At 35.6% G+C, this 15,344-nt stretch overlaps 1 protein-coding gene across 5 annotated transcripts in view; it reads right to left on the reverse strand.

The window, feature by feature from the left end:
- The window catches only part of LOC18107961 (disease resistance protein Roq1), a 47,789-nt gene extending 33,011 nt beyond the window's left edge, over positions 1-14,778 (reverse strand). The window contains exons 1-4 of one of the 5 annotated variants that reach the window (XR_008058162.1): positions 14,618-14,778; positions 13,880-14,375; positions 12,677-13,769; positions 11,364-11,921 (exon numbers count right to left, since the gene is read on the reverse strand). Coding sequence is in view for 1 of the 5 variants with exons in the window: in XM_052449377.1 (XP_052305337.1) it covers positions 12,731-13,769; positions 13,880-14,370 (1,530 nt within the window). In the remaining 4 variants the exon portion in view is untranslated. Of the gene's footprint in view, positions 1-11,363; positions 11,965-11,988; positions 13,770-13,879; positions 14,376-14,617 lie in introns of those variants that run through there. The other 4 variants (XR_008058161.1, XR_008058164.1, XR_008058163.1 and 1 more) reach the window with 4 other exon arrangements.
- Positions 14,779-15,344: the final 566 nt, after the last annotated feature.

Consider the following 15,344-nt stretch of genomic DNA (forward strand, 5'->3'; position numbering starts at 1 on the left):
GCCAAGTCAGGACCCAAAATAGTCCGTGCATTAACAATTCATTCAAAACAGTTCATAACAATATTTTTATTATTTGTTTTAGGAGAGACTCTTCAACAATATAAAAACTTATATATTAAAACCTAGCATTATGTAATTACAATACTATATTTTGAATAATTTTAAGGAAGAAATTATAATGTAATTGTAATTAAGTTTTTAGAAATCTTAAGAAAGAGATTCTATATCTCTTTCTTGTTCTCTAATTTCACCTATCTTTAATATTTATTAAGAGCATTTTTTTTTATTTCTTTCTGTGTTTTCTGTTTTTCTTTTTTATTAAGAATATTTTAATTCATTCTACTCTTTGGCTAGATTTATCAGAATAGAAATTGGTACCATTTATTCGATCTAATTCATATTTTCTTGTTACTATCCTCTAATTTATTATTACTAGATATATCAGAATACAAATTAGTACCATTTATTCGATCTAATCTCTATTTTCTTGTTACTATCCTCTAATTTATTATCACTAGATCACTACCAGAAAACCGGAGAAAAGCAACGGAATTACCGACGGAAACATTCTGTCGGTAATTTATACCGACGGACATAATTCCGTCTCAAAATCTGTCGGTATATACCGACGGAATAATTTCGTCGGTAATGCCGTCGGTATATACCGACGGAATATTTTCGTCGGTATATACCGTCGGTTTCACCGACGGAATATACAGTTCGTCTGGAAATACGCAACGGCATGGTGACGTCAGGCGATTTTACCGACGAAAAGTACCGAGGGATTCAAACTGTGATAGCCGTACAGTGACGTGGCGCTGTCACCGACGGCATCACCGACGGAAGGAATCCGTCGGTGATTCCGTCGGAAAAAACCATTATATGCACCCATCTGCCGACACTCTCATCCTCTGTTTCTCCTTCTTCTTCTTTCCCATCCCACCTCTCCCCTCCCAAACTCCTCCCAAACTGCAGCCAAACACCCATCCCAAACTCTCCACTATTCTCAACACGAGCACTCAAGTTTCTTATATCTTGTACGTGGTCACAATATCCGTTTCTTGTAGATTTTATTATTTTTTTGTAAGTAAATCTATCCTTTTTAGTTTTAATATTTAATTGTGAATTTTATTGTTTTAGTATATGTATTTTGTTAACGTTTGTACTTGTTTAATTGTTATTTGTCAAAGAAACTGGTAGTATGAATGTATAATTTTGTAGTTGTTATAGGTTGTTTTAGATTTTGTCAAATTATATTTGTTTGTAAATTGTTGAAATTTTGTTTGAATTACACCGAATTAAATGTGTCGTTGTGATGAAATAAATAATTAATAGCTTGTTTAAGTGTCTTGTTTAATTGTTATCAATTATATTTCAAAGTTGTGATTAATTCTGTAAATTTATATATGTATAAATTTGTATGTATGAACGTTGATAGTTGATAATTGATAATGAATATTTAACATAAGTGTTGTTTTAGTTTGTTGGATAATGTCGGGGAAAACCAATATTTTTGTTATGTTTTATAGAGGTTCAATAGAAGTCATGGATGATCGTTCATGGATGTATCGGGACTCACCCCAAGGATTGCGGAGGATGGATTATTGTAACGGTGTACAGGGTTTTATTAATTTCGCAACATCTATTCCGAGGAATTTTACTGATGGCGGTATTAGGTGTTCATGCAGGAAGTGTAAAAATTTAAAGTTTCTGCATCAAGATGTTGTAACGATGCATCTTCTAACCAAAGGGTTCATGGAAGATTACCTGTGTTGGTATGCTCACGGAGAACTATTTGTTCCTGATGAGAGCATGGAAGAACAGGTGGTTGGGTCAACTTCTAGTGCTAGTAACATGCATGAAGTTGGAAATGAGAACAGTAATCCTTACAGGAATATGGTTATGGATGCAATGAGAATGAGTGAAGATAATGTCAGGGGATGTCCAATCGTAGAAGAAGAACCTTATGCAGATGCAGCAAGGTTTTTTGATCTGTTGAGAGATTCTGACGAACCATTATGGGATGGCTGCACGAACCACAGTAAATTATCAGCCGTAGCACAGGTGTTCACCATCAAGTCAGATCACGGGTTGAGTGAGGCCGGTTATGACAAGATTATTGAATGGGCGAGAAGCATTTTACCTGAAGGGAACAGGCTGAAAGAGAACTTCTATGCTGCCAAGTCCATGATGAAACCCCTCGGTTTAGGATACCAGAAAATTAATATATGCCCTAACTTCTGCATGTTATACTACCTTGAAAATGTCGAGATGACCGAGTGCATGACGTGCGGGCGTTCCCGTTACAAACCCAGAACTGGTAGAGGGAAGACTCTCGTGGCATATAAAAAACTTAGATACTTCCCAATCACACCTAGACTGCAGAGGTTATTCATGTCACTAAGGACTGCTGAGCACATGACATGGCACCAATCACACCATGCGGTTGATGAAGTGATGGTTCATCCTTCTGACGGTGAAGCCTGGAAACACTTTAACAGTATGCATCCTCCCTTTTCAGCTGAATCAAGGAACGTGCGTCTTGGGTTGTGTACAGACGGATTCAATCCATTCGGGTCATTTGCTGCTCCTTATTCTTGTTGGCCGGTCATACTGACGGTTTATAACTTGCCACCGGGGATGTGTATGAGGCCGGAGTTCATGTTTTTATCTATGGTCATACCAGGTCCGAGCAGTCCGGGGCGGAATATAGATGTTTGTCTTCGTCCGTTGATTGATGAGTTGACGCAGTTGTGGTCCTCTGGAGCTTTGACTTATGACATCTCGAGGAAACAAAATTTTGTTATGAGAGCGGCTTTGATGTGGACTATCAATGATTTCCCAGCTTATGGAATGGTTTCTGGTTGGAGCACGCATGGAAAGCTAGCATGTCCATATTGTATGGAGAACAACAAGGCATTCACGCTAACAAACGGGCGTAAAGCTTTTTTTTTTTACTGTCACCGTCGTTTCTTGCCACATAACCACAGGTACAGAAAGAACAGAATGGATTTCTTTGTTGGCAGGGTTGAAAATGATGTTGCACCCCCGCGTCTTTCCGGTGAAGAATTGTTTGATGTTGTGTCAGAGTACGGTGAAATTGTGTTTGGTCTCCAATCAGGTAAGCAGAAGTTTCCTGGTTTTGGTTTGACCCATAATTGGGTGAAGCGAAGTATATTTTGGGAGCTTCCTTAGTGGAAGACCAATCTTCTCCGCCATAACCTTGACGTCATGCACATTGAAAAGAACGTGTTTGAGAACATTTTCAACACCGTCATGGATGTGAAGGGGAAGACAAAGGACAACATCAAGGCTAGATTGGATGTAGCGCTGTTCTGTAACCGTAAAAATATGGAGTTGGTTTGTGATGGGTCACGGGTCGCAAAACCAAGAGCAAGCTTCGTGCTAGAGAAAAACGCACAACTACTAGTCTACAAATGGCTTAAGAGTCTGCGTTTCCCCGATGGACATGCCTCGAACATATCAAGGCTGGTTAATACGGAGGAATGCAGATTATATGGAATGAAGAGTCATGACTGCCATGTGTTTATGCAAACACTCATCCCATTAGCTTTTCGTGATTTGTTGCCAAAGGGGATATGAGATGCACTAACGGAGATTAGTCATTTCTTCAGAGATATATGCTCCAGCAAGTTGAATGTTGATCACATTGAGAGGCTTGAAAAGAATATCGTCGAGACAATATGCAAACTTGAGATGATATTCCCTCCATCATTTTTTGACTCAATGGAGCATCTACCCGTACATTTACCGTTTGAGGTAAAAGTTGGAGGACCGGTCCAGTACAGATGGATGTATCCATTCGAGAGGTTAGATATTACAGTTGCTATGACATTTATAATTAAATGTTTTTATTTTTATTTTAATGTTTTTAATTGATAATTTTTTATTAATATATATATATATGCAGGTACTTGTTCAATCTTAAAAAAAAGGTTAAGAACAAGGCGCATGTTGAGGCGTCAATATGTGAGGCGTATATTGTTGAGGAGATCTCAACATTTATCTCATACTATTTCGAACCTCATTTGAGAATGAGGATAAATTGTGTTCCACGGCATGATGATGGTGGTGAAGTGCATTCAAGTGGGAACTTGTCAATATTCTCCAATCCTGGACGACCCACACCTAAAAATGCCGTGAGGGGAAGATATTTGTCTGAAATAGAGTTCAGACAAGCACACAATTATGTCCTATTTAACTGTGATGAGCTAAGACCTTTTATTAAGTAAGTAGATGTTCGACTTAAACTTTGTCAAGAGTGTACTATTTATGTTTTGTGATACCATACGCTCATATACTTTGGAACAACCTTGCAGGCAACATCGACGATACTTACTGTCCAATAACTCACAGCTGACCGAATCCCAGATCTTTCAATTACAAGATGAACAATTTGCCACATGGTTTAGAAAACATGTAAGTCCTAGCACAAACTCATTATCTCTTGCAATGTAATTAATTGTAGTCAATGTTACATAATATCCGTTTATTGATTATTGTTGTATTTAATTTACAAGCTAGGTTTATCAAATGGGAGGTAGTGCTGCTATTTCACTGTCTTTACTATGTCTGGGCCCTGAAAGAAAAGTCAAGTGCTATAATAGATATTTTGTCAATGGATATGTCTTTCATACTGAAGAATACGGGCATGAAAGAAAGACATACAACAGCGGTGTTTGTATTAAGGGATCGACTTCTAGTGAGTTTGAAGTTGACTACTACGGTAGATTGGAAGAGGTCATCGAACTGCAATATCATAGCGAGCAAAATAGAGTGTTTTTATTCAAATGTTATTGGTATGACACAACTGACAGAGGAATCAGAGTAGATCCTCACTATGGTCTCGTTGAAATCAATTCAAAAGCTAGACACCGCAACGTAAACGACGTCTTTGTTTTCGCAAAGCAATGCCAACAAGTTTATTACACATACACCCCTTCCTTTAGAAAGGACCGATCAAGAGTTGATTGGTTATCCGTTTTAAAAACAAAACCCAAGGGTCGTGTCGAGGTTGTTCAGGATGAGAACGAAGACACAAGTGTGATAGATGAAGTCTTTCAAGCTAGTGAGTTGGTTGAACCATACCGAGTTGCTCCGTCGATTGACTTAGAAGAAAATTCGAATTTTCGTGTTTTCAACGATAGTCTTGTTGATGTTGACGCAGAGGAGTTGAATGTTGTTCTGAGCTCCACTAGTGGAAAAAAGAATGTTGTTGAAGAAGATGATAACGAAATTGAAGAGTGCGATGAAGCTGATGATAACAATTCAATGGAGAACGAAGATGAAAATTCCGACTAACTAAACATGTTATAAAGCCTTATTTTTATAATGTAATAATTTGAAACATGAAATATTTATTCTTCTTTAAGGGTCAGCCGTTGTTATTGTGTTGTGTGTGTTTTTTAGTTTGCAATTCAAGATTTTTTGAGAGGGTTACATATAAAACATAAGAAAAATTTACCTTTTCACCGACGGACTATAACCCGTCGGTATTTCACAGAGAGTTGCAAAAAAATTACGGGATTTTGCCACATTCACCGACGTCTTTCCGACGGATTTTCCGACGCTAATACCGACGGCATCACCGACGGGTTTTCCACACGCATGTCTGACACGTGTCCGTCTGCACCATCACCGACGGCATTACCGACGTCCCATACCGACGGCATTACCGACGGACCGCGCATGTCTGACACGTGTCCGTCTGCACCATCACCGACGGAATTTCCGACGGATCGAAAAGTTTGGCGGGATTTTCGAACTTTTTTGGTGCGCATTTCAATTAATTTCCGATGGAATTACCGACGGAAATTAATTGCACCGACAGCAATTAAGTGTCATCGGTAATTCCGTCGGAATTTACCTATATATACCGCCACCCCCACCCCCCCCCCCCCCCCCCGCACCGTCTCCTCCCTCTCCCCCCCTCTTCTCTCCTCTTCTCCTCCCTCTTATCCTCTTCTCCTCTTCTCCCTTCCTCTTCTCCCTTTCTCTTCTCCTCTTCTCCCCCTCTTCTCCTTTTCACTTCTCTTCTCCTCTTCTCCCTTCCTCTTCTCCTCTTCTCCCTTCCAACTTATTTTTAATAAATGATTTTTATAATTTTATATCTTGTACTATTTTTATTTTATATGAATTATTTATATACACAGAACAAATTTGAGTGGGATAGGGCGGACAACAATGTTGTGAGGAGGGTATGGGAGAATCTCGCGGCAACTAGGTAACATCAAAAATAATATTTATTTTTGTTTTATAATTTAATGTTTTAAATTCTAATTTGTTACTATGGAAGTAGGTTGCGTGATTTTTGGTATGACACCCAAAAAAAATCAAAAAGACATGCGAGGGATAACGGTCTTGAAGGATGGAATGAGGTGGCGGTTTGGCAGGAATTCAAACCGCCATTCATCTCGGGGGAAATATGGATGGCATATATTGAGCACGTGACCTCAGAGCGGTTCTCACGGCGCTCACAGTCTGGCGCCGACAACCGGAACCGGCAAATTTATGGTTCGGTGACCACGCACACTGGCGGATCCGTCCCATTCAGCGCACATGCAAAGCGGATGGTAAGATTAATTTTATTGAAATATATCGTTAATTAATTTTTCGTTCCTTATAATATATTTAACTTTCAACCTATTTTTTCCTTACAGGCTGCGTCTCTTGGACGTGAACCGAGTCCAATGGAGCTGTTTCTAGAGACGCATGTGCGGAGTCAAGACCGCCAAAAAGGGGTGCAACAGTTCGTGGACAACCGTGCTCAGCACTTCGTGGTATGTTCGTTCATTCATTTTGTTTTGTAAGTTATTATTTTCTTGAATTGCATCTTGAATTGCATTTGATGATTTTTTTACCGATGGAATTTTCAGGAGACCTATAATAGCCGGTTGAGGGAGAGATATGGGGACAATCCGTCGACCCATCCAGATTTCGATCCAGATTTGTGGATGGAGGCGGGATCGTCTGGTGGACCCGATAAAAACAGGGTCTACGGGCTCTCCAACACTACGGCTGACAACTTGCGTTCGACTCGTAGTGTCTCAACTGTTGGAAGCTCTCCATCAGTATTGAACACCCAGTCTGAGGAGTTCATTGCGTTGAAACAACAATATCAACAACTCTCGACGAATTATGATGAGCTCCGTCAAATAGTCATGGAGATGAGATCAAAGATGGGTGACGATACTTGTGCAACTTCTTTTTGGCCGTTTGGTCCCGGGAACAACCAGCCTCCTCCTCCTCCGCCTCCTCCTCCAGCTCCGCCGCTATTCTAGTTTAATTTTGTTTTTTAAACACATTAAATTTGTAATGAATATTATTACTTTTACATTTTTAATGTTTAATGCATTTTTATTTGTTTATTAAGGTTTTTTACAATTAATAAATTATTTTTTATATATATTTCAAATACCTACCGACGGATATACCGACGGATACTATCCGTCGGTATTTAACAGAGAGTTGCCGAACAATTACCATCCATGCCATCTTTACCGACGGCATCACCGACGGATAATATCCGTCGGTGATTAACTTCCGACGGCATTACCGACGGATATTATCCGTCGGTATTACATAGAAAGTTGCAATAAAATTACAAGCCATGCCATAATTACCGACGGAAAAGCCGTCGGTAAATCCGTCGGTCATTACCCTTAACATTACCGACGGAAAATCCGTCGGTAATGTTCCCGCGGGGAATTTTTTTGGCGCGCGCGTATCCGTCTGTATTACCGTCGGTGTTTCCGTCGGTGGGTGGGTTTTTTTATTTGCGACAGAATTAGCGACGGAAATGGGATTTACCGACGACTGTTATACCGACGGATCACGTCCGTCGGTGAGTCCGTCGGTATTGTTTTCACCGACGGATTTCATTGCTGTCACCGACGGAATTAATCCGTCGGTAAAACTGGATAATGTTGTAGTGGATATATCAAAAAAATAAATATTTTCTTCATATTAAAATAAATATTCCTTTTCATTTAAATAAAAGATCCAATTGAAAAAGCTAGTTAATGGCAAGTGGTTCATACTTTACATTAAACATTCTTTCTAATAAATTCATAGGATGTACCATACATCTATTAAAATTATTAGCAGTTCAAGAATGAGTTTGAAATGAATAACCAATTTAAAAAATCAATTAGAGATTTAATTAAAAAAGAAAATTGAAACTGCAATTCATTTGGCTTAAAAATGAAGATTGGAAGAATCAGTGACTGAAATGAAAAAAATAAAGAAATTAAAGGTCATATTGTAATTCAGTTAATAGCAAATTAAAAGAAATTAAAGGAAAAGAATTGAAAATTGATCAAAATAAAAGAATTAAAATTCTAGGGATCGGAGCACAAAAGGTGCTAAAATGTTGCGTTTAACATAGTTCCACATGGTGTGTTTAGCATTATTTCATATGAAGAAAACCTAAAGCAAAATGACACCTTTTCACACTAATTGAAATGGTGCGTTTTGCCTGGAAAAGGGAAGAAAAAATTTTGATATTGAAAGAAAAACGAAAATTACGTCGTTTTGTCTCTAAAATCTACAAAAATCTGGGTTTCCTTAAACGTATATGGAAGGCTGCCACTTTTTCCCCTCTTTTCGACCCAATCCTCCTAGTAAACAAAAAACACCTTCCCATAATCTTGAGCGTATTATCCACGATCTTGAATAAGAAATCACATTTTCTACTCTTCCTATGGAACAAGCAAAAAAGGGTTGGTGGCCAGCATTTAAGCTAGTTTCCAGTCCATAATTTCAAGTGCTAATTTCGAGTCAATGCTTAACATACCCTATGATCAGACTAATCAAATAACATATACATTGTAAAAAAATATGAAATTGAAACTTTGAAGTAAAATAGTAAAAGTAAGAAAAATATTAAACAGACTTTTAGAGTAAAGTTCATTTATGCTTAACAAATACTTAGCAAGTCAGTCAATTAAAATAGAAAACATACTCAAATCATATTGAGGAGATATATTTATTTTCTTGTTATTTTTGGATTATTTACTAGTTATTTCCGATTTATTTTATTAGATTTATTTAGCAATTATATAAATAGTTGATGTTTTATTCTTTATTTTTTTTTTAAATAATTGGATGTTTTTAAAAATGTTAAAAACTCTAATTCTTTAGCTTTCTTGCAAATACTTTTGCAAGTCAATTAGTCAATGACAATTTTTCTAATAATGTACAAGAGAGAGCACAAGTCAATTAGTCAATTAGCCAATGACAATTTTTTTTTAAATTTAGGTTAGAATTTTTAATTTTTTATACAGTATTATTAAATATTTATAATTTTGTTTGTACTTGAAAAGGAATATTTTTTCATTTTTATTTTTTTATTAAATATTATGAAGCTCTTCTGGTTTTTTCATTTAAAAAATAATAATTTATCTATTTAGTTGTTTCTATATATAAACTATAATTTTAAAATTCGGCCCGGCTCGAGGGTCTACCCATTCTTCTCTCAGTGCTATTATTGTGACAATTTATTAAGGCAATGAAGACTGCTTCTTTCTAAAAAAAACATTCAGACTTTACTCGCGATTTAGACTTTTTGTTAATAAATACAGAGATTGGTTTTGAAAAGCAATGAAGACTGCAATTCTTTCTAAAAACATTCAGACTTCTTCTTTTATCAATCAATCCAATCCAAGGCAACGACGATGAAAGACTCTTGGGCTAAAGCAGTGCGAACACTAACTTTTATTTGTTTCTTCTTGCCAAAGCCATCACATCAAAGATAGAAAGTGGCATAAAGCTCTCACAGTACTTTCCATATTCACACCACTTTCCACTCGAAAAGGACTAAAGCATTCTAACCATTTGTTATTACTATATATAAAACAAATGAGCTGGAATTTGGAGTGGTACTTTCGTGCTGGTTGCAGCGACTGGGTCCACGCGTTAACATCAATGCGTTCCTTTCGCGGTGGTCGCAACAACTTGAGCTGGATCTGATGAGCTGGAGGATGTCCGTTCCTCTCTTTATTGTTCTGTCTTGTACCGTTCCTCTCTCTGTGCTCTTGCTGTAACAATCTATTAAAGCAGTGTAAAACGTGGAAAACATGGGTATCATGAAGTTTCGTGCATGCTATTATTTATTAACTTTGGTCCTTTCTTGTGTTCTTATTTATTAACTTTATTGTGAGGTATTTTACCAAGCACAAAAGACTCCTTAACTTTAGAATTTATACAAAACAGTTAAACAGTATTTTTTTAACTCTTAATTGATTAAATTTCTATTTTATTTTTTATTCAATAATATTATCAGGCTTTTCTAGTTTTTTATTTAAAAAATAATAACTTTTCTATTTAGTTGTTTCTATATGTGTGTGTGTGTGTATAAACTGTAGTAATAGTTTTTGGAAATAGACTTTGATATTTTGATGATTTAATAAAGAGATTCCTATAAGAGATTCCTATTTATGCTTAGGGTTTTCTCAAGCCCTTTTCAGAGAAAGAATATTCTTTCTTGCAAATTATTAGCAATGCAATAATTATAATTATAAAAGATAAAAATGTAACACAAATTTTTTCTTTTTTTTTTATCTTCATTCTATTTTTCGAACTTCTTCCCTGGATTTATCAGAATAGAAACTCCTACCATTTATTCAAATTAATTTCTATTTTCTTATTACTATCATCTAATTTATTATTATTATATATATCAGAAAAATAAATATTTTTTATAATTTACATTACACATTTCTTCTAATAAATTCAAAGAATATATTGTTCGCCTATCGAACCGGTGGATCGACTCGGAATCCAATAACTATAAAGTAGAAGTAATATTTCATTAATAAATAAATAAATATCAAACAATAAACTCTTAGAATAAAGTTCATTTATCCTTAACAAAACTTTTAGAATAAATATTATCATCTAATTTTTATTTCTATTATGGTAGAAGTAATATTTCATAGATAAGTGAAGAAATATCAAACAGACTTTTAGAATAAAGTTTGTTTATACTGAATAAAGACTTGACAAGTCAGTCAATCAAGATAAAAAATATACTCAAATTAGATCTAGGAAATATATTTATTTTCTTATTATTTTTGGATTATTTGCTTGATTTTACTAGTTATTCTCAATTTATTTTAATAGATTTATTTAGCTATTATATAAATAGTTGATGTTTTATTTTTTAAAATAATTTTAAAAATAATTGAATTTTTTTTAGAATTTAGAATTATAATTTTATAAATTAAAAAACTCTAATTCTTTTTAGCTTTCTCGCAAATAATTTCCAATTAAATCAGTGAATGACAGTTTTTCCCTTTCATAGTTATTTGAGGTTACTGAACCGCATATCAATAATAGCTAGATTGTCCACGTCAACTCATGCTCACTGTCTAAAATATAGAGTCTTAATTGCATTACAAGTCTGGGTCTTCGATAAGAAAATCTAGGAATCAAAATCTTTGACTCATTCCCACTAAAAAGAGTCCTTAGAACACAATACTAGCAATTCCTTCTAGTTCAAAGAAAATACTATTGCTAAGAACTATTTACAACGGAACTCTTGTCGACTAATAATTTGGAAATCACCACGCATAATAAGAAAATAAAAGGTCGAAGACACATCTTAATTGGATTATCTTTCTTCTGACGAGTATACATATACTCCACAGTCGAATAAACACATTGCCAGACAGCACCAGCCAATCCAAAATACTCAACAATAGTGCCAACAGGCTTTCTAGTTGCGAAAGTATAAGTTGCATGGAGATGAAAACGTGGCAATAGGCTCATGCCCTCCCGTTTAGTTCTTTCCTTTCGAGCCATGTGAATGAGTTCAACGGCAGCAAGAAGCAAAGCTACAAATGCCAACACCATGCCAATTAATGCATCACCCGTCTGGTCAAAAACCGCAGATGCAATCTCTAGGATTAAGTTTGTCATCAGCAAAATCCAACCTGATATTTCCTATACAAGAAAGATAATTGATAATACACAAAACAATACAATTATGACTGGCAGAGACTCATAATATATGATATTTTCATCTCTTTTCGTAAAATTCTTTCATGTTGATCGTATACAATATTATATCTCTATTGGATTTGTTGGATTTAAATTTATTATTTCATGTATTCTGTGCATAAAAACAAAAAAAAAACAGAAAAACAGAAGAAAAAAAAGGCCCACCCACTAGATATTTTCAACTAACCCAAACCCAAAATGAGCTTCACGTGGATGTACCTCTTCTCTTTCGTGGGCAACTGGGCATGGATAGAAATTTAAAGGTTAATTTTAATTAACCCCTGAGTTTGGGGAGAATTCAACTTCTCCCCGTGAGGTTATACTTGTTTCAATTTTCTCCTTGAGGTTTCCAAATTGAATCAAGTAAGAAGTTTTTTTTTTTTAATCCCTAAGTTTTTGAAGATTGACCAAATAAAACCTTCTAGAGATGATTTTACGAGATAAAGCTTTTACTTTCAATCAAAAGATTCAAATGATGCTATGTGTACTTATATTTAAAAATATAAATATAAAGATTATAAAAAACAGTAGAATATATATACCAAACTAAAAATTATGTGTAAAGAGAAAGTTTAAACTATGGAGCTCAATAAGAGAAAATAAATAATTTTTTTTCTTTGATCAGTCAAGTGTTCCATGACTATTTTTTTTTTACCTTCAGCTGCTCAAGCACATTCCATGCATCCTCTTGATTCCAATTTCTGGTCCTCTATCCAGGTTCTTTTGGAGACGATTCACGAACGACCTCCCTTCCCATGTCTCGTAATAGATCATGCATGGTTACCGTCTCTCCCAATACTTTAATCATAGACCTTTCATGGAGAGTTTCCAAAACAACTTCTGGATTGTAACCGCAACGGTCTCCTAGCTGTTTTGCGACGTATTCTTTCTCTCTACCAATAAAGAAGCATGCAATATCAAGGAATGCTCTTTGTAGTTCACCATCAAGTGCGTGATAACTTGTTAGAAGCTTTCCTTGAATATCTTGGTTTGGAATTCTGCTCAAGTTGTCAATTTCACTTTCCCATGTAACTCTGTTTTTCCTGTACAGAAGAGCTCCTATAACGTTAAGAGCTAAAGGAAGTCCTCCACAGTAATCAACTGCTTTCTTTGAAAGCTCAATATAATCTTTTGCTGGCTTGGTGTCCTTAAAGGCATGCCAGCTGAAAAGCTGAAGGGCCTCATCTGGTTCCAATTCTTCGATCCGATTTGTTTGATCTGCTTCACGAAGAAGATTTGAATCTCTTGTTGTAATAATTACTCTACTTCCGGGACCAAACCAACTTCGCTCTCCCATCAAAGCATTTAGCTGGTCCTGATGAGCCACATCATCAGCAACAACAAGAACTCTTTTGCGACAAAGTCGTTCTTTGATCAGAACCTTTCCTCTATCGACACAATTGATGTTTGCAACATCTTGTTTTAAAATATCATAAAGAAGTTGCTCTTGTAAAAGAGCCAGACCATTGAATTGTTTTGATGCTTCATTGATATTCGAAAGAAAGCAGCTTCCCTCGAATCCATTGCAGAGTTGATTAAATACAACTTGTGCTATAGTCGTCTTTCCTATTCCTGGCATCCCATGTATGCCCACAATGCGTACATCATCTGTTGCAGTACTTAGAAAGTCAAAAATATTGCGAGCAAGCCGATGCATACCTATGAGGTCCTCAGGAACATATAAGTACTTGGGATCTAATTTATTCAACACATCCTTGATAATCTCTTTAATAAATTTTGCTTCATGCCTGCTCATAGACAAAAGCCAGTCATTGATAGCGAGTCAATTAAGCATTTTATTGTTTCACATTGAAAATGTAAAGTATATTGACTCCATAAATTTGGAAAAAAGGCATACCCATTTGCCATATCATTGAGATTCCATCCAGATAGCTTTCCAGCCTCCTCGAGAGCTTTTCTCCACTCCTTCACCAACTTCTCTTCAAAACGCTCTTCATGCTTATCAAATGGCTCTGCAAAACTGCCAGTCTGTTTTCTCACATCTGAAGGATCAATGTCATAGAATATAGGAAGAACAATCTGACCGGTTTTCCTATTTTTGCACTTCAGAATCTCTACAAGTTCATTGAGACACCATCTAGAAGAAGCATATCCTTTTGAGAAGACAACTATGGATATCTTTGATTCTTGAATAGCCCTGAGGAGATGATCGGAGATTTCTTCTCCTCTAGGAAGTTCATCATCATCTCGAAAAGTGTGGATTCCTGCTTGGACTAAGGCAGTATATAGATGATCTGTAAATGTCTTGCGAGTATCTTCTCCTCTAAAACTCAAGAAGACATCATAGGCCCCTACCGGTCTACTGCGAGAAGACTCTGGCTCTGTCATGGCAGCTGCAGAAATTAAGGAACAATCAATTAGCAATTGCTGATACATGTGAAGTGATCATCGAAGAAAATACAGCAATTTAAGCTTAATAATGAGAGAGCATAAGACAATAGCAACTGAAGTTAAACATGAAACAAACAAAGCTTTCACATTGTTGTTATTGGTAAAGACATGAAATTAAAACAAGAAAGAAGCAAAGAAGAGTTAGCTATGAAATTGCAGCAATCGGAGAGAGAAATTATTGCACCTGAAGTTATTGAATCGTAGAAATGGGGTGTTCAAATCGAATCAGCAGTTCATGTATATATAGACACACACATCTGCCTTTGCTGGCTTTATTTATTGCGGGAATACGTAAAATAGTAAAAGTTAGAAAAATATCAAACGGACTCTGAAGTTCGTTAATGCTATTTATGCTTAGCAAATACTTAGAAAATACTTAGCAAGTATCAATCAAGATAAAAAAAAAACATACTGAAATCAGACCTAGTTTCTTGTTATTTTTGGATTATTTGCTTAATTTTACTTGTTATTTTTTTATTTATTTTAATAGATTTATTTAGCTATTTATTGTTACTGAAAATAAAGATTAACTTAACTTAATCTTGACAGCTCCTGAAGCAAAATTTTCAATAAACAATTTTAAAAATAATTGAATTTTTTTTACAATTTAAAATTATAATTTTAGAAATTAAAACACTGTAATTGATATAGCTTTCTTGCAAATACTTTGCAATTAAATCAGTGAATGACAGTTTTTCTAATAATGAACATTTTCCCTTCTCCACGGTAGCTCATCCAATATGGCATGAGCTAACGTGGAGAAGGATGCTCATTGTCATCCAATTTGGCATGAGCGAGTATAACATATTCTTTATAATAATGTTATTCCTATCACATTATTATAAATAATAAAAGCAACGGTAGAATATTGTTTGAATATAAACGAAGTGTGCAAGCTCAAGTACTGGACA

Source organism: Populus trichocarpa, chromosome 19, assembly GCF_000002775.5.
Source record: "Populus trichocarpa isolate Nisqually-1 chromosome 19, P.trichocarpa_v4.1, whole genome shotgun sequence".
In the NCBI taxonomy this organism is placed as follows: Eukaryota; Viridiplantae; Streptophyta; class Magnoliopsida; order Malpighiales; family Salicaceae; genus Populus; species Populus trichocarpa.